Here is a 19,937-nt window from a genome sequence, read left to right as displayed (position 1 = left end):
GCCTGTTAAGGTGTCAGCAGGATCCATGATAGAAGTGGGGGGTGGGATTGGCTCAAAATGTGGAATGACGGTGCAAAACTTGGGCAGTGACTGTGGACTGAGGGCTTCTCTCTCTCTCTCTCTCTCTCTCTCTCTCTCAGTGTGATGCCATCAGCCAGGAGGTCGCGGTCAGCACTGAAGCCTTCCAGATGGCTCAGATGAAGATCATGGAGCTGAAGCAGCTGGCCCAGGCCTTGGAGATCGAGCTCCAGTCCCTCCACAACATGGTCAGCAGCAGGCAGCAACTTGCTAGTCTCTGTCGGAAGGTCTAAACCCGACCCGATAGTGCTGGGAGTCCTGGGTCTGGAGCCCCCCCCCCATTTAAGGACAACAACTCAGTTACCAAGCGCATGGGATGGGGACTATGGCATGATTTGGATCTGGACAAGGGCATGAGGGTGGGAGTGGGGTGCAGTGTTCCCTCTAAGCTGAGTTAGTGTGAGCTAGCTCACAGTTTTTTAGCCTCCAACTCACACATTTTTGTCCTTGCTCAGGAAGAAGGGCTCCAGAGCCAATTAGTTTATGCAGCAGTCAGATTGCTCGCTCACAACCTTAATGCCAGTAGCTCACAAAGTAGAATTTTTTGCTCACAAGACTCCACAGCTTACAGGGACCATTGGGGTGTAGCCCTTTCTTCCTCCACCACTTTCCTAAGGAGCTTCTGTTTCCCAGGGAGCAACTATTTCAGTTATTTACCATATTGGAGAGACACAGGAATGTGTGTGTGTGTAAAGTCAAGTCACAGCTAACTTGTGGTGACCCCGTAGGGTTTTCAAGGCAAGAGGCATTCAGAGGTGATTTGCCATCGCCTGCCTCTGTGTCACGACCCTGGACTTCCCTGGTGGTCTCCCATCCAAATACTAACCAGGGCCGATCCTGCTTATCTTCCGAGATCTGATGAGAACAGGATTGCCTGGGCCACCTTGGATCAATGTTCCCTCTATTTTTTTTGTCCCTGCTGAGCGGAGCTGTTCATATCCTGAGCAGAACAGAACTGCCGTAATCTTAAAATGGGCAGTGGGAAGTGCCAGACCCCTGTGCGGCTCCAGATTGCTGCTGAGTGGGGCTTCCTGTGTTAGTGAGCAGCAGCTCACGTGCACAGCTTAGAGGGAACATTGTGCTTGGAGTACAGGTGTGAATACCAGTGTGTTTGCCACAACAAGGCCATTTTAGAGTGGGAAAACGACACGTGTGGGAGGAAGACTTACTCCCCCCCACACACACACACTCTTGTGCCAGGGTCCCATTCCAAATTGGGCCCCCATGTGCCTGGTAATGTAGTTTAAAAAAAAATGCAGGGAGTTTTGGATAGGTGTGCAAAAATTGCTATTTTTCGGGCTTGGGTATATTGAACCCCAACATATTGGTATTATCTGATATTCCTGAATCCCAATACCGGCATGGTATTCGGATTCAGGATTTTTTTGAAAATCAAGATCCCCCCCGGCTCCATTATACCCTATGGGGACCATTATAGTCAATGGTCCCCATAGGATATAATGGGGAATCAATCCGGGGGTATCTGGGGGTCTACGAGATAATTTAAAAAAATAAATTTTTTGGCCCCCCGTAGGGGATTTTTTATTTGCATTTTCTAAAAGCTACAATGAAATTAGGGCGGGGATCTACAACTATAGAAGAAAGAAAAGAAAACCCACTAAAAACCCAAGAGTTGGAGGTGATACACTGCTTATAAAAGTATTAGCTTAACAATATAGAAATTGCTTTTCTTAACATTGAGAGTGGTCAATCATCATCATCGATTGTGTTAACAAACCATCAAATCTGACTATATAAAGAGCATTCCAGGAGAATCGCTAGTTAACTTAAACACAAATTTCAGAGAACAGTGGCATCTCATTTTACAATTGTTTCCCCCTCCTTCATTTAAAGCAAATTGATAATTAAATTTCCCTCAGTAGGTGTAACACAGTCAGTTTCTCTTCCCACGCCGTAATTTTCTTTCTTCTTGAACACCTTCCCTATGGCATTATCTTGCTGGAACTGGAACTGGTCATCTCAAAACAAAGTCCCTTTTTCTTTTTCAAGGACTGTTATCCACTTGAATTCTTGCCTTAGAGATCATTCCATTTGTTGCTTTTAAAAGCCAAACTTACAGAGAGTCTATCCACCCTTTTGCCCATCAGACTTATTTCGGATATGTCCATGACATACCCATTCGCTTTCAGCGAGGTCATTTGTTTTTAGGTAGAGGCTGCGGGTGCCTCTCCCCAAAAAACTTTCCAAATTTCAAAAAGATTAGACCAGGGGTCCAATTCCATGGGCCCCCAAAGAAGGGGCCCCATCCTCCATTGGTTTCAATGGAAGTGGGGGAAAGGCATTTAAAGGGAATGTGGTCCCTTTAAATGCCTTTTGCAAGCTATGAGTGAACTCTGAAAATGTTTAAAGGGCTTGCAATCCCTTTAAATACCTTCTCCAAGCCATGAGATCACCTGGAAGGTGTTTAAAGAGACTGCAATCCCTTTACACCCTTTAACTTCAGCTATCCAGCGGTCCCGAAACCCCCCAAATATTTTCGGGACATTTGGGACTCAGCTATTTCGGATAGCTAGAAAAAAATACTGAAATCTATATCCAGCTGAAAATACTGATAAGGTACTTTTCAGCTATTTCCCCCCCAGCTCAGATATAGCCAAATGCACACCCCTCGTTCTGGACCTGGAGCTTCCGGTATCTCATCTGGTTTGATTCTATGGAGTATGGAATAAGAATCATCTCCACATATGCAAAGATCAGGTTCCATACTCAAAAGGCCAGGGGCTGTGGAATCCAGGGCTGCACAAACACAAAATTGTTTAATGGACACAGAATTCAGCATTTTAATTTTAAAAAAAATCTCTTAATTTAGTTTTCACTGGTCAAGGTATTCGAAGCAGTGTGACATCTTTAGCAATGATGTTGAACCCCCCCCCCCGTACCTCTTAGGGAAGCCTTTGAGGAAGAGAGATGCTCTGACAAAGAGGGGTTGGCAGAAGGAGCCGAATGCATCTTATTGCCTAAGGAGGGCTGTAGGTGAAAGGCAGAGCACTTGCTTCGCATGCAGGTCTCCGGTTCCATCCCCAACATCTCCTGTTAGTGGATACCAGGTTGTTAGTGAGCCACGGCTAATCAGAGCAAACGGTACCCAGCTAGAAGGACCAGTGGTCTGTCTCAGTTCCAATGCACTGTATGTTTCAGTATGTTTAAGAATCCACAGCATGCAGTCCCCTTGTGATATTGCAAAGGCATATTTTGAACAAACGCTGAGGACTAGAACCTTGAAAAGGCATGAAAGAAAAGCAGGACAGGGACTTAATGAGCAGGGCCACTGTGCATGACTTGAACATCTTGCCTCCTTAGACTGAATATGTAAGAACACCTTTCACCATCCCTCTGCAGACCTGTGAGGCCACCACAGTTGTCCTCAGGGTCTTCATCCACTCTCTGCTTTCAAGAGACTCTGTGAGGAGATGCCAGTCTTCTCCTTGGAAGTTACACAAAGCATCCCTCTTTCTTTCCAGAAAGCTGCCCTGGAAAGTACCTTGGCTGAGACCAAATCCCGCTATGGCACGGAGCTGTCTCAGCTGCGTGACCTTGCCGCTGCCAGGGAGGTCGAGCTGATGCAGCTGAGGTCCGATGCCCAGAACCAGGCTGAAGACTACAAACGACTGATGGACATCAAGACCAGACTGGAGCAGGAGATTGCCACCTACAGGTGTCTGCTTGAAGGGTAAGCTAAGTGTGTGTGTGGGGGTGTAGGTAGGCACATTCTGTCCTGCGGGGCTGCGTAAGCAATAATAATATGCTTATTGGCAATTTAGAGCACTTCACATATATTATTTTAGGAATGCTTAACAACAATCCTGTAAGGTAGATCTGCATGTCTATCCCCATATTGCAGATGGGGGGGATGTAAGAACATATGAAGAGCCCTGCTGGATCAGACCAGTGGTCCACCTAGTCCAGCATCCTGTCTCACACAGTGGCCAACCAATTCTTCTGGAGGGCCAACAACAGGGCACAGAGGCCGAGGCCTTTCCCTGTGTAATATACTGGGTTCAGACGCATGTAAGTGATCAGCTCATCGTTTATTGGAAAAACACAAGACAAACATCCCGGGCCGAAGCCTTGCTTATATTTCCCAAATGCATCACACCTCACACACACACCACCACCCGTGATAGGCTATTTACAAGGTGACTAATCTCCATAGGTTGGGCGCTGGATCTGAGGTGGCCGATAGGTCCGTCCTAGGATCCTCGCCCGCTATTGTGTTGGAACCTGAAATTGCGCTTGTGCAGTTCTTAGCGAGCCCAAGCACATGTATACTCTCTAAGAACACACAACACCCTGCTAAGAACATCAGAAGAGCCCTACTGGATCAGACCAGTGGTCCATCTAGTTAAGCATCCTGTCTCATACAGTGGCCAACCAGTTTCTTCAGAGGGCAAACAGCAGGTCACAGAGGCCAAGGCCTTCCCCTGATAAGAACATCATAAGAAGAGCCCTGCTGGATCAGACCAGTGGTCCATCTAGTTAAGCATCCTGTCTCATACAGTGGCCAACCAGTTTCTTCAGAGGGCAAACAGCAGGTCACAGAGGCCAAGGCCTTCCCCTGATAAGAACATAAGAAGAACCCCGCAGAGGCCGAGACCAAGACTTCCCCTGATGCTGCCTCCTGGCTCTGGGATTCAGAGGATTAGTGGCTCTGCATGTGGAGGTTCCCCTCAGCCACCATGGCTAGTAGCCATTGATAGACATCCTCCACAAATCTTTCTAATCCCCTTTTAAAGCTGTTTATTCTGTGGTCATCACTATATCCTCTGGCAGCAAATTCCACATTTTAACCACTCTGTGTGTCAAGTAGTATTTCCTTTTGTCCGTTTTGAAGGAGGGGAAATGCTGGAGAGGATACTCTTAAGTTCAAGTATTTTGAAGAGGGATAAAAAATTCCCTGTGTCCACTCTCTCCACCCCATGCATCATTTTAGAAATCTCTGTCATGTCCTCCGTTAGTCATTTCTTTTCTCAACTGAGAAGTCCCAGACTCTTCAGCCTTTCCTCACAGGGAAGGTGCTCCATCTTGCTTGCCCTCCTCTGTACTTTTCCCAGCTCTGCAGTGTCCTTTTGGAGATAGAGGAGAATGCACGAGAGAGCAGCTGTTCGCTGAAGGCATTCGTGGCTGAGATGAGAAGCAAACTATGGGATTTCATGGAACTTTTTAAGCATGAAAGGAGGAACGGAAAGGCGTTCCGTCAACAGCTGGGGGGTCGGCTGTGTTGCTTGAGTCATTTGGAGCAGCTTGCTGTCAATGCTCCCTCTAAGCTGTGGAGTCCTGTGAGCAAAAATTCAACTTTGTGAGCCGCTGGCATTAAAATTGTGAGCAAGCGATTTGGCTGCTGCATAAATCAGTTTGCTCTGGAGCCCTCCTTCCTGAGCTAAGACAAAAAATGTGTGAGCTAGCTCACATTAACTCAGCTTAGAGGGAACACTGCTTGCCGGGCATCTGCTCACTGCCTGCGGCCTAGATCAGTGGTTCCCAACCCTTTTGATATGAACATAAGCCAAGAGAAGCCATGTTGGATGAGGCCAATGGCCCATCCAGTCCCACACTCTGGGTGCGTTCAGACGGGGCATTTAAGCCGGTATAGATGCCAGGTAGCATCAGAGTACTTACGCGCGATCACACAGCGAACATCTGCCTTCCGTCCCTAGCCATTGCCAACCATCACAAACACCCCTTAAACCGGTGTACTTTGCCACTAGGTCCCCAAGTGGTGGTATCCTGAGTGCTCCGGTTCTAGCCGCATTTTCCCCATCTGATCGATCTCCGCCGGTGTAGAGCAACTTCCGTTCGGAAGCCCGAGGCTTCCGCTTTTCAGCCACCATTTTTTTTTAATTGTAGGCAATGTGCACTTGGGCGAAGCTTCGCCTCGGCATTAGTAAAACAACAACAACAATGGTGCCTACTTGTAGCCTTTAGATGAGTCCGGGACCTCGTGGAGGCCAGTTTCGTTATAAAAGTTTAAAAGGAAGTGTTCGCTTCAGGGCATGCTTTTCCAGATACGTTGTTCTGCACATGCCCAAACTGTGAAGAAGAAGAAAAAATGCAGACGCTGCGCTGCTGTGCGGACGCCCGGGAGCGATGTGCTGCGTGGCAAGAGAAGGTAATGTGATCGCGCTTGCCCTGGTTAAAATACGATCCGATTAGAGCCAGAGCAATTTAAACCGCTCCGGCATGCCGTCTGACCGCACTCTCTGTGTCACACAGTGGCTGAAACCCAGGTGCCCTCAGGAGGTCCACCAGCGGGGCCAGAACTCCAGAAGCCCTCCCACTGTTGCCCCCCCAAACATCAAGAAAACAGAGCATCCCTGCCCCAGACAGAGTGCTCCATCTATACCTTGGGTCTAATAGCCACTGATTGACCTCTGCTCCCTATGTTTATCCAGTCCCCTCTTGAGGCTGCCTCTGCTTGTAGCTGCCACCACTGGCAGATGGCCATGAAGGGGCAAAGGGCTCTGTGCAGTACAATTCCCACAGCAGATGGAGGACAGTGAGGCACTGCAGGGGCTAAGCAAGAGGCTGGGCTGCAGAAGGAGCAGTACCGAGCCCATGCAAGCCCACGCCTCTCCATCCTCCTCTGTAGGGCCAGAGTCCAGGAGACTAACAAGATTTGAGGCAGGGAAGGAGCCATCACGAGTCACTGCTCACTTCTCCAGATACAGATACAGAGTAGGGTTGCCAGGTCTGGGTTGGAAAATACCTGGTGACTTTGGGGGTGGGTCCAGGAGAGGGCGGGGTTTGGGGAAGGGCCTCAGCAGGGCGCCTTTTTGTAGCAGTAACTCCTTTGCATATTAGATGACACACTCCTAATATAGCCAATCCTCCGAGAGCTTACAGTAGCCCCTGTAAGAAGAGCTCTGTAAGCTCTTGGCGGATTGGGTACATTAGGGGTGTGTCACCTAAGATGCAAAGGAACTCCTACTACAAAAAGAGCCCTGGGCCTCAGCATGGTACAATGTCGTAGAGTCCACCCTCTAAAGCAGCCATTTTCTCCAGGGGAACTGATCTCTGTCAGCTGGAGATCAGTTACAAAACCAGGAGATCTCCAGGCTCCACCTGGAGGATGGCAACCCTAATACAGACTAACATGGCTACCCGTCTTGATTTTTCCTCCTCTGGTTTTTCTGTGGCCTGCTGAAGAGCCCCCACCTCCTCTCCAGCCTTCCCCCCCTTCAGCCACTACTGTGATCTTTCTAGTTGTCAGATAGGCCCTCCCCCATTCTTGTAACAAAGAAGAAGGGGGGAAGAGGAGAATGTGAGAAGCTGGTAAAGAGGAAGGAAAGAGAGGGATGCAAAAGGCTGGGGCAGCCATCAGAGAGGGCTGGCTTCCAACCCACTTCCTGACCCACTTCTGGGTCCTGAGTCCCACAGGTTGGGAAACGCTGGTCTAGACTGCCTAGTTCAAACACAAGAACATAAGAGAAGCCAATGTTGGATCAGGCCAGTGGCCCATCCAGTCCAACACTCTGTCACACAGTGGTCAGAAATACCAGGGGCCATCAGGAGGTCCAGAAGTGGGGCCAGGACACTAGAAGCCCTCCCACCGTTCCCCCCCCCCAAGAACCAAGAATGCAGAGCATCCCTTGCCCCAGACTGAGACCACACGGCTTCAAGTGGGAAATTGACCAATAGAAGCGGGGCAAAGGGAGGCGTGACCGCGGCGCAACTCTTGTGTGAAATCTGTCTGAGAGTTCCTATGTATACCTTGTGGCTAATAGCCACTGATGGACCTCTGCTCCATATGTTTATCCGATTCCCTCTTCAAGCCGTCCATGCTTGTAGGTGCCACCACCTCCTGTGGCAGTGAATTCCATGTTTGACCTAAGAAGGAACCATATATGCAAAAATATATAGCACTGTGTATAATAGATGTATGTTCAAAGTGGATCAATTTTGTGCTTTTTCTTCATCTTTTTAATTTTTTCTATACTGTTATATAAATTGGTGTCAAATATTATCAAACATCGGTTTCACCCAAATAAAACATCAAAGTGCAGGTTTACATTCTGTTCAGATATTCAGACAGCACCGCTGAGATCACAAAAACTCTTAAGAGAGCAGCATATTTTCTAGGGTCCCATTGGAACTGAAATAAACAAAAATATTAATACATCAATAGAATTTCATTCATACTTATTTATAATTATAAAAATTATCAAAAGAGCTCACTTACCCCTTTGTGGCAGACATAATAACCAATCTAGGATAGCATATCTCTCAAGTTCTAGAAGGTAGCTGCAAAGAGAAATTATTGCGCCTTATGTCCTTTATATACATCACGGTCCTTGAAAAAGATTCTATTCAAAACGGGTAAGTTACTGGAGTCCCCTGGGACTAGTAATTGTGATACTGACAAGGTGCTGTCTGAATATCTGAACAGAATGTAAACCTGCACTTTGATGTTTCGTTTGGGTGAGACCGATGTTTGATAATATTTGACACCATTTTATATAACATCATAGAAAAATTTAAAAAGATAAAGAAAAAGCACAACATATGTCTGTTATACACAGGGTGATTTATTTTTGCATATCTCCAAACACTGTGACCCTCAGTTTTTGTATTTTCTACTACTGTAGGGATGTCGTAAGAAGGAGCCAGCCTAGGAGACAGACATGATGGTTGGCCGATGTCTTTTTCTGTAAATCTATGACGTGTAGGTTTGGAGGAAGGACACAAACCACTGAAGGCGGGAGCCGGGTGGCTTGTCTACACTATAGAGTATGGCTTCCTCCACTGAGGAACTCTGGGAACTGCTGATCTTTGGGTAAGCTGGAGGACTCCAAGACAGAATCCTCATATCACTGACCAAGCTTCTGTGGGAATCAGAGCCATAAGTAGGGTTGCCATCCTCCAGGTGGGGCCTGGAGATCTCTTGCTATTACAGTTGATGGGCAGAGTACAGAACCCAGGTCTCCTGGAAGAAATGGCTGCTTTGGAGGGTGGACTCTATGGCTTTGTACCCTGCTGAAGTCCCTCCTCAAACCCTGCCCTTCATATAGTGGGTTAAATGTAAAAAAAAAAAAGAAATTGCCATGGGAGCTCAGAAGCTTTTTCACAGTGACCTTGGTTTCCCACGTTTCTCAGTTAAGGGGAAACTGCTGTTCAACCAACTTACAAAGACGATCTGACTCTAATGGGAACAAGAGAGAGAAATTTCACTTACTAAAGCAGAACCTACATGACACATTCCTGTAGGTACTCATAACTTATTGTGAACCTCCAAAATGGCTAACTTGCTACAGCTCCATGTCGGGATAAGAGAGAGAAGAAGAGAAGGTCTTACAGAAGATGGAACAGGAGGCAAACGAGGGCCAGAGAGGCTCAGCATCTAACCAGTGAGGGGGTGGAGCCAACTGCCAAGTGTGCCCCAGTGAGAGAATTCTCTTAACCAGGGCTTTTTTTGTAGAAAAAGCCCAGCAGGAACTCATTAGCATAATAGGCCACACCCAACAGCAGAAACTCATTAGCATATTAGGCCACACCTCGACAGTGCAGCTCATTAGCATATTAATCCACACCCCCATGCCTTCCCTTGGCTTGCCTGGGTGCCCCGCAGCTGTGGAGAGCCCGGGCAAGCCAGCCCTTGGATAGGCCGGGGAAGGCACGGGGAGGCATTTAAATGCCTCCCTGGTCCTTCTAGGCCCCCCACCTGGCCCGCCCGCCTCGGAGTTGCCGGGCGGGGGTCCGCTCTCCAGGCCTTCCCTCTGTAGCCATGCACACAGAGGCTTTGGCTGTAGTGGGCGTGGCCAACTCTGAAGCCAGCCGGAACTCCGTTCCTGTGCGTTCCTGCCCCCCCAAAGTCCTGCTCTTAACCCTTTCCCTCCCAGATCCTCTTGCATGCAGAGTTACTGTTAAGTATGCAACTCAACAACTAAGTAAGTAACAAGTGATTCAGCTTTATTGAGAAGGAGAACTTCAAAAGATCACACAGCATCAGATGACACACGACAAATTACAGTGGAGCACAGCTCCTTTTTAAACACTCCCGGGCTGGTGTAGCCACACCCTTGCATAGTTAAGGTCCAATCATATTACATAGCTAACAACCAATCCATTTTGTTCCCTCCATTACAGTCCCTTACATTTGATTGGCCAATGAGATTGTTCCAGATTAGAATCCTGGCTAAGGTTTCAAGCTTAACATTAGTTGTCAGTGGTAAAGACATAACAATTCCTCCCCCCTAAGATGGAACAATACCCGGACATATGTAGTCCTTCAAGTAGGGAGGGGCACGCCTTGTTCGACCCGACCTGCGAATAGGTTCTGGTGGTGCTAAGGCTTCAGGGGCACTGGATGGCTCACTGTCCAGTGAGTCTGGCTGGCTTGTCTCAGAAGTGTCACTGTCCTGAGTGGGGAGTAACCCACACTCAGGTTCTATTGGGGGCTCCGCAACACTCACCTCCTCATCTGGAAGCCCTCGTTGCTCACCTTCTGGGTGAGGGATCGAGTCAGGTTTGGTGCTGGACTCGAGACTGGAGTCAGCCCACCTCTGCCTGAGCTGATCTATGTGGTGCCGCAATTTCCTGTCATCTGCTAGCTGCGCCAAATACATACGGGAACCCAGAACATCACAGATAATGGCAGGAAGCCATAAGTGACCCTCTCCATAATTGCACGTGAAAACCTTGTTGTTAGGTTTGAAAGTACGCGGGCTTTCCAGGACCTCTGTTCTGGGGGGCCGAGTTTCTGTCAGGTCCGGATGGAGCCTGTCCAGAAGGGTTGTAAGCCTACGACCCATAAGGAGATCTGCTGGGCTCCTCCCAGTTGCTGTACAGGGCGTGATATGTTGCCTCAGGAGGAAAGAGGCTAACTTCTGCCCCCAGTCCCCGGGACCATCTTCTTTAAAGCCTCTTTCATCGTCTGAACCATCCATTTGGCCTGCCCGTTTGTAGCCGGATGGAACGGAGCGGCTGTTACATGCCTGATAACATTGTCCCCCAGAAACCTTTCAAACTCCCCTGAGGTAAATTGGGGCCCATTATCGGACACTAACATGTCCGGTAGCCTGTGGGTGGAATAGACCTGTCGCAACACATTAATTACAGCCTGCAACATTGTAGACTGCATACTAGTAACCTCAAGCCATTTGGAGAAAGAATCAACCAAAATTAAAAACATTTGGCCTTGAAACGGCCCAGCAAAATCAATATGTAAGCGAGACCAAGGCTTACTAGTGCTTTACCAGTGTTGGACCGAGGCTTGAGGTGGGTCAGGTCTCGATTGTTGGCAAGTCATACAGTGCCGGACCCAGTCCTCGATGTCAGCGTCCAACTTGGGCCACCAGACATAGCTCCTTGCCAGAGCTTTCATGTGGACTATGCCTGGATGGCCATCGTGGAGAGCTTCCAAAACTCTCACCCTTAGCTTGGGCGGCACCACCATCCGGTCCCCCCACAACAAACAACCTTTTGCAACTGAAAGTTCAGTTTGCCTCGTGTGGTAAGGCTTGAACTCTTGGTCCACTCTACCTGCCGGCCACCCCCTCCAAACCCAGTTAAGGACACGGGAGAGGGTAGACTCTTTAGCTGACGCAGCAGCAATGTCCGAAGAGTGGACCGGAGGCTGAGGAAGTTCGTCAATTGCCAGCACTTCAAATGCTGGCGCCGGATCGATGTCCGTTTGTGGCAGAGGGCAGCGGCTAAGAGCGTCCGCATGTCCGATTGCCTTGCCAGGGCGGTGCTCAAGGTCAAAGTCATAGGCTGCCAGAAAAACAGCCCACTGCAACATGCGGGCCGAAATAACTGTCAGCGTTTGGCAGTCTAGTGCAAACAGGCCCAACAGCGGCTTGTGGTCCATGACAAGGAGGAACCGGCAGCCATAAACAAACTCATGGAATTTTTAAATTCCCGCCACCAAAGCCAGGTCCTCCTTGTCAATCTTGGCATAGTTTTTCCCCGCAGCTGTTAGAGACTGCGAGTAGTAGGCAATTGGAGCCTCTCGCCCATCCACCATGACGTGACTCAAAACCACGCCAACCCTGTATGGGGAAGCATCGGCCGCCAAAACCAATAGTTTGTCCTCATCAAAGTGTGTTAAAAGAGTATTTGAGGACAACAGCTCTTTTACAGCACAGTACGCTTTTTCTTGCCTTGGCCCCCACATCCATTCCACCCCTTTGTGTAGCAGGGCATGCAATGGTTCAGCTACGGAGGCTTTGTGAGGCAAAAACGAGGTCCGATTGCCTTGCCAGGGCGGTGCTCAAGGTCAAAGTCATAGGCTGCCAGAAAAACAGCCCACTGCAACATGCGGGCCGAAATAACTGTCAGCGTTTGGCAGTCTAGTGCAAACAGGCCCAACAGCGGCTTGTGGTCCATGACAAGGAGGAACCGGCAGCCATAAACAAACTCATGGAATTTTTAAATTCCCACCACCAAAGCCAGGTCCTCCTTGTCAATCTTGGCATAGTTTTTCCCCGCAGCTGTTAGAGACTGCGAGTAGTAGGCAATTGGAGCCTCTCGCCCATCCACCATGACGTGACTCAAAACCACGCCAACCCTGTATGGGGAAGCGTCGGCCGCCAAAACCAATAGTTTGTCCTCATCAAAGTGTGTTAAAAGAGTATTTGAGGACAACAGCTCTTTTACAGCACAGTACGCTTTTTCTTGCCTTGGCCCCCACATCCATTCCACCCCTTTGTGTAGCAGGGCATGCAATGGTTCAGCTACGGAGGCTTTGTGAGGCAAAAACGAGTGATAGAAATTCACAATGCCTAGGAATGATTGCAGCTCTTTTTTGGAAGTAGGCTGAGGGGCGTTTTGGATAGCCGAGACCTTATCTGCCGTGGGGTGCACACCCTGTTCATCAATCAGGAAACCAAGAAATTCGACCTCAGATACCCTGATATGAGACTTTGACTTTTGTACTCTGAGGCCTGCCTCTTTAAAATGCTCCAGTACAGACCTGAGGCGATTAAGTAACTCTGACTCGTTTGAAATACGGGACAACACCTGGTAACCCTCGTAGGAGACCTTCCATAAGACCTTGGAATATACCAGGGGCAACATTTACCCCAAACAAATTACCCCTATGAGTAACAATCATTTGGGCATCAGCAGCTTGAGCGTCCACAGGCAACTGCTGATATGCCTGTGCTAGGTCGAGTTTCGCAAATTTCCCCCCCCCCCCCAAGGGAAGCCAACACATGGCTGATTACAGGTACTGGGTAAGAATGTTGTTGCAGAGCCTTATTGATCATACACTTGTAATCAGCACATATATGTACAGTTCCATCAGATTTTACAGGCGTTACAATTGGGGTCTCCCATTTACCATATGGCACAGGTTCAAGAATACCTTGGACTATGAGCTTGTCCAGTTCCACCTCTATTTTAGCCTTCATGGCTATTGGAACCTTCCTATACCTTAGGCAGATAGGTAACACAGAGGGATCCAGGTCGAACCTCACAGGCGGACCTGTATACTGACCCAGACCTTCCCCAAAAACCTCTGGGAACTCGTCATAAATGCAATTCCCTTTATTTGCACACACCTTGTTAACACTAGTTACAGCAATACCCAGAGGTTGGAACCAATCCAGGCCCAGCAAACTGGCCGGGTTACCCTCAGGAACCAAGAGGGACAACTGTACCTTGCGACCCTTGAACTCCACCTCAAAACTGGCCTGGCCAGCTAGTGGAATGCGCCGCCCCTGGAAATCAGAGAGGTGCGCCATGGACGGGGTCAAACGGCGGCCGCTCCATTGCGGGAACAAACGTTGCCAAGTCTGTGATGAAATGATGGTCAGCACGGAACCAGAATCGACCTCCATGACATAGGGAACTCTGTCTAGATGAACGGTGACCAGGATCTTTTTGTTGATGCCAGAACGGTAGCGGTACAGCTGCAGGAGTTGGTCCGGCGGCAGACATAACAGTTACAATATCCAGCACTCTCGGCTTCACCCCCCAAATCTCCTGGTATTTCCCCACCCAGAGCAGGCAGAGGCAGCCCTAGTGGGAAGGGATCAGGAGGCTGCTCAGACCACAAGGCAGGACGTTCCCTGGCCGGTTTGCACCCCCTGGCAGACCCGCATATGGAATCCAGAACACAGGCATGCCACGGATCCAGAAAGGGTGCCCAGGACATTGGCAAGGCCAAGCAAAACCACTCTAGACAATGCGCATAAGGGAACGAATCTGCACACTACCAGCCCAGGTGCTGAATGTCACAGAGGAGCGATGCTTTTACTTTCTAGGCAGGTGCATCGGTGACGGAAATCCTTTTGAAAAGGAGCAGAAATCTAGTAGCTTTGTATGGAGATGCAACCCTGCAGGTGCGGTTCTGTGATCCACCAGAGTATCCCACCTAAAATAGGCACGAGAAAGCACAGACGAACCAGCCAATATGATCTAGAGGAAAAGTCCCCCCCCCCAATGGCATGTTGGTAGAAAGTGGAACCACGACTATAAACTGGTTTGAAAGTGGTTTATGTTTGTAATATGGGCTTATATCAGTGTGTGGGAGGGCTCCAGGTGGGTGTGTTTGCACACGCACTGTACATTCAGTTCTTGTTTTGGGAGCTTCTAAAGTGTGCGGGCCTTCAACAGATCCAATGTTCTTTCTCTCCCTTCAGATCAGAGGCTGACCCACCACTCCTCCCAGGTAAGCCACCTAGCTACTTATACATTTTTTCTCATATAATAATAAATATATCTGATTCTCACCATTACATCACTATTGGCTCCTGGCTTCATCAATTTTTTTTGACCAAGCAAGAAAGGTACACACAGGGGTCATTTACTGTAGGAGTGCACAGGAGCGGAGCTCCGGCAGTAAAGAGCCCAGGGGGCAGGCACATGCACTCGTTGAGCCAGTGAGATGGGCTCCTTTGCCGCTGTCAGCTCTGATTGAAGTTAATTTTGCAAATAGACTGCAGCTGCTATTTCCAGAGCTGAGACATGAATTTTTAATAACAGTAGCACACAAAAAAACAACGTTGGAAAATGCTGCACCTATTGTGGACATTTAAAATATAAACCTAATGAATGAAAGAGAATAGTGCATCAGCTACGAACCATCAAATGCCCACATAAAACCCTCTCTTGTCTGCTTTCTGCATGGCTAACTACAAAATGAGAATATAGTGCTTCGGGATTGAGGATAAATGTGCCAACACGTGTTTTTGTGCGCTCATTTTCCTTTCAGATTTGGTTATAGTTTAGCAAGTGTTCCTAAATGGTGTTCATTAAAATATATAGGGTTTTGTGGTTGTTAGACCTTTTATCAACTTTTTTTTTTTAAAAAAAATTACTTCGTAATAAACCTCGCAATTTGCATTACTCACTGTGGCCCTGCTGCTTGCTCCTGTTCAACAGCAGCCACAGCACAAAAGCCAGTGTGGTGTAGTGGTAAGAATTTCAGATTCAGACTAGGATCTGGGAGACCCAGGTTCAAACCCCCACTCTGCTGTGGAAGCTTACAAGGTCACCTTCGGCTGCTCCCAGACTCCCTGGTAGGTTACTGCCTCATAGGGTTGTTGTGCAAATAAAATGGGGGAGAGGAGAAAGATGTAAATAGGTTTGGATCCCCGTTTTGAAGAGACAAAGTAAAGAAATATTAATATAGCCAAAGATTGGAGGGGGGGCAGATAAAAGGAAGTTTAGTCAGTGGGTAGGAAAGAGAGAAGAGGGAAAGCTGAGGCTGCCAAGAGGAGGGGGAAAGAGGAAACTATTTCGAAGCTGTTTCTCTTAACCAAAGAATCCCGAGGATCACAAGATCTTAGTCCAAGAATTCTCAGCTCTTGCACAAAATTCCATTTCCCAAAGTTCTTTGAGGGGAACGGAGGAGAGGCATGAGAGCCAGTTTAGTGTAGTGGTTAAATGGGCGGACTCTAATCTGGGAGAACTGGGTTTGATTCCCCACTCCTCCACCTGCAGCTGCTGGATGACCTTGGGCAGGGGTCATTTCCTGCAGGAGCACACAGGAGCTCTGGCAGTAAAGATCCCAGGGGCGGGCACATGCAACAAGCCCCACCCCCGGCTCCCAGCAGCCCTCAGTCAGAGCAAGAAGCAGCCAGGTAAGCTGCAGAGCCCCACCCCCACTCCCCTGGTCCAAAACAGTCCAGTGGCACATTTAAGACCAGGTTTTATTCCGGTACAAGCTCTCCCTCCTCTGCGAGGACAGATCTGCATGTGTCCCCCCCAAGAGCTAGCAATCCAAAACAGTCCAGTGGAGCCTGAGCGGTGGGTGTTGCCTTCTGACACACTTCCGGTGATGTCAGGGGGTGTGGCATATGCAAATCAGTTATGCTAATGAGTTATGCTAATGAGCTCCTGCACCTCTTTTTCTACAAAATGACCCCTGACCTTGGGCAAGCCATAGTTCAGAAGTATTCCTGAAAAGACCAGTTTCTGTCAGAGCTCTCTCAGTCCCACCTACCTCACAGGGTGTCTGTTGTGGGGAGGGGAAGGCGCTTGTAAGCCACTCTGAGACCCCAAGTGAAGGGCGGGGTATAAATGCAATCTCCTCCTCCTCCTCCTCTTATTCTTCTTCTTTATGTACTGAGTGGGTTGTGATCTAGACCAGACTGTCTAGATCAGTTTACCACATCCTGCGGAGGAGAAGAACTGCTAGAAAGCAGATTTGATTAGAGCAAGTTACAACCTAGAGCAATGGCACAAGCTTCCAAGAACCTCAGAGACAATCAGTATGTGATGAGTCCTCTCACAACAAACACTTTGTGGGTTGGCTGTGAATGAAGTTTTCTGAGCAAGGGATTTTGTTGTTGTTTTGTGGGATCTTTCCACTAGGGGGAAGTGTGTCACTAGTACAAACATCCTGCCATAGATCGGTTCAATTACAGGTACCACAGCGGGGAAAAATAACCCCTGGCGTTGTAGTTCCAAGCAGAAGAGCTTTCTTCTTGCCACCTCCCAACAGGTCAACATCCAATCCAGACAACAAGCCAAGAGCAGGAAAAGGAATGCCAAAAACAACATCCATGACACAAATAACGAAGAGTCAATAAAGATAAGTTGCAAAAACGTTTACTGTAGTAATTTCTGTAGAAAATTTTCTTCTATTATCTTCTATTATTGTGAAGACCTTGGGTTCTGTTATTAGAGAGTGAACATGGAATGTTTCCTTCAAGAGTTGATAAGCAGTAATTGATAAGAATTGCTAAACGCTCAGATAAAGCAAATATTGTGAAACGAATTGTTTTCATTGCGCAGTATCCGTTGCGTGTGAGAGATAATAGAAATTTTTTTTCTACAGAAATTACTACAATAAACGTTTTTGAAACTTATCTTTATTGACTCTTCGTTATTTGTGTCACGGATGTTGTTTTTGGAATTCCACTTCTTCCCGTGATCTCTCATTTTTGGCTTCAACAGCAGGAAAAGGGCAGAGCTGGAACCCGATGGGCAATAGATTTAGGACAGACCAAGGGAAGTGCTTATTTACCCGAGAAGCCAGTAAATGGTGGAATTCACTGGCAGTGGATGTTGTGATGGCCACAAGCATAGATGGCTATCAAGGGAGACTAGGTACAGTCACTGAGAATGGGAGAAATGCGGAGTATAAATGAATGAATTAATGAATAAAATGAATGGGGGAGAGGTCCAGCAATGGTTATGAGCCATGGTGACCAAAGGGAACCTCCATATACAGAGGCAGCAAACCTCTGAATTCCAGTGCTGGGAGGGTGACTGATGCCTTGGCCTCTATGCCCTGTTTGTTGGCCCTCCAGGGGAGCTGGTTGGCCACAATGTGAAGAAGAATTGCAGTACTGCTCGGGGGAGTTCTCTCATCACCATAATCTTGTTTCCTTCCATTTCAAAAGGGACGGTGAATTGTTTCTTAAAAATATCTTCTGTAGTTGTTCTTGTTACAAATTGTACAATAACATCTCTTGGTAAATTTTTCTTTTCTGCAATTCTGGAGTTCACTCTGTATATCAAATCAAAATCAGAGTCCATTGTCCCTTCATCTTCTTCCAAATATGATGTTATTGCCTTCATCATTTCATCTCTTATATCTTCATTTTCCTTCTCTTTAATGCCCCTGAATCTCAGATGGGTTTGCATCCTTCTGAACTCCATCATTGTTTCTGATCTTCTAAATTGCTGAGTCAAAGAATCCTGTTTTTCTTCCACTTGTTGCATCTTCTCTTCCACTTCCGTAGTTTTGGTTGCATTAGCCTGAATCTCCTTTTTGACTCCTTCTATTTCTTGCTTGATTGAAGTTATCTCAGTAGTGACCAAATCTTTAATTGCCGCTATGTTCTTCTCCTGAACCTCTCCACCGCCAAGCTTGACGGGGGCTCGGCGAGAGCTGAAACCAGGGCGCCCGCTAGAATTGTTGGGGGGAGGGAGTGAAAACAAAGTATAAATGCCTGGATTTTCTGTGTATTTTCCGTAGCAATGTGGTCATCTGCCCCCATGCTTGGTTTATAGCTGTTTTGGTTTATAGTTGGTCTTGGTTTATAGCTGTTTTTTCTCCCTGGAATTGCCTACCAATGTTCCCTCTAAGCTGTGGAGTCTTGTGAGCAAAATTTCTACTTTGTGAGCCACTGGCATTAAAGCTGTGAGCGAGTGATTTGGCTACTGCATCAGTTAGTTTGCCTCTGGAGCCCTCCTTCCTGAGTGAAGAGAAAAATATGTGAGCCAGAGGCTTAAAAGCTGTGAGCTAGCTCACACTAACTCAGCTTAGAGGGAACACTCCTGGTAACTGGAATGTGAATAGCTACATATTTTGTACTTCATCTATTACTGAACAGATTTCCTTTTTGGCACTCTGGTACTAGGTTTTCACTGATGTGCTTGTTGTTGCTTTTCTCTCAACAAACCAGTTACTGAAAATAGATAAAATTGTGTTGAACTTCTATCCTTTTTACCTGACATGGGTGGTTTGACGAGGTGTTCCAGTTCTACTTGGATGCTGGATTTGGTTGGGCATGTTCGATGGCGAATCAGACCTCCCAGAAGCGGGACCAAGCCCCCCCCCCTCGAGATCGCCTCTGTACCTGTCTATACCAGAATGACTGGAGGCTCAGGAAGAAGCCAGATACCCATTCAGCATCTAGGATATTGGACGGGCATTTCTCCAGCCTCACTGTCTTGTTTATCTCTTTACAGAGCCTTCTGCAACCCGCCGGGTGAAGACCCTCATCGAAGAGCTGGTGGATGGCAAGGTGGTCTCCTCTCGTGTAGAGGAGGTGGAGCAGCAGCTCTGAGAGCGGCTGGATGGTGGGCATGTTGGGGCAGAAGTGGTGGTGGTGGGGGACTGCACGTTCTATCCCATGCTGAAGGCTTTGGCCTGCAAATAAAGGAACTGCCAGTGAAGGGGCTTTGCTTTCATTTCAGAGACAGGCTTTCCCTGAGATATAGACACACCTCTTTGGTCTCTCAGTCCACTAGCTCAATGCTCTTCCTTTCATGTCCGGCCTCCACCCACTCTCTTGCAATCAACAGCACAGTCTCCTTGAATTAATCCTGCAGTGTAAAATTCACTCTTTCTTAAATTGCTGGCATGAAATCATTTTGGGTATCTCTGGTCTTACCCTCTTCTTGCCAGTAGATGGCAGTCAACACTAAATAATCTACTTGCTTCAATTCTAGGAGGGATAATATACTCCCGAGATTCCTAGATGGTTTGCATGATGAAACAATCTGCTATGAAAGGATCAAAAGTCGCTTTGAATATAAATAACAAGCGAGAATAAACTGCCTAGGAAAAAAACCCTTTTGCTTCACAGGGGAGACGCATGTGTGTGTGTGGACTTCCAAGAGTCCTATGGTGTCTTTATCAAAGCAAGCATAAGCAGAGTTCCATAGACTTAACTTGAGTGAATTTGAAAGGCTGAAAAACTGCATAGGATTGCACTGTGCCA

General features: G+C 47.7%; 1 protein-coding gene across 1 annotated transcript in view; it reads left to right on the top strand.

Annotated features, from left to right (window-relative positions):
* The window catches only part of LOC107119878 (keratin, type I cytoskeletal 17-like), a 34,388-nt gene extending 15,108 nt beyond the window's left edge, over positions 1–19,280 (top strand). Inside the window, exons 6-9 of the mRNA XM_015422494.1 lie at positions 141–266; positions 3,561–3,769; positions 14,679–14,707; positions 19,183–19,280. Of these exons, the coding sequence (XP_015277980.1) occupies positions 141–266; positions 3,561–3,769; positions 14,679–14,707; positions 19,183–19,280 (462 nt within the window). The remainder of the gene's footprint in view (positions 1–140; positions 267–3,560; positions 3,770–14,678; positions 14,708–19,182) is intronic.
* The last annotated feature ends 657 nt before the right edge of the window (positions 19,281–19,937 follow it).

Source organism: Gekko japonicus, unplaced genomic scaffold, assembly GCF_001447785.1.
Source record: "Gekko japonicus isolate JY-2015 unplaced genomic scaffold, Gekko_japonicus_V1.1 scaffold1255, whole genome shotgun sequence".
In the NCBI taxonomy this organism is placed as follows: domain Eukaryota; kingdom Metazoa; phylum Chordata; class Lepidosauria; order Squamata; family Gekkonidae; genus Gekko; species Gekko japonicus.
Note: the sequence above shows the minus strand (reverse complement) of the source record. Positions and strands in the feature narration are given on the sequence as shown.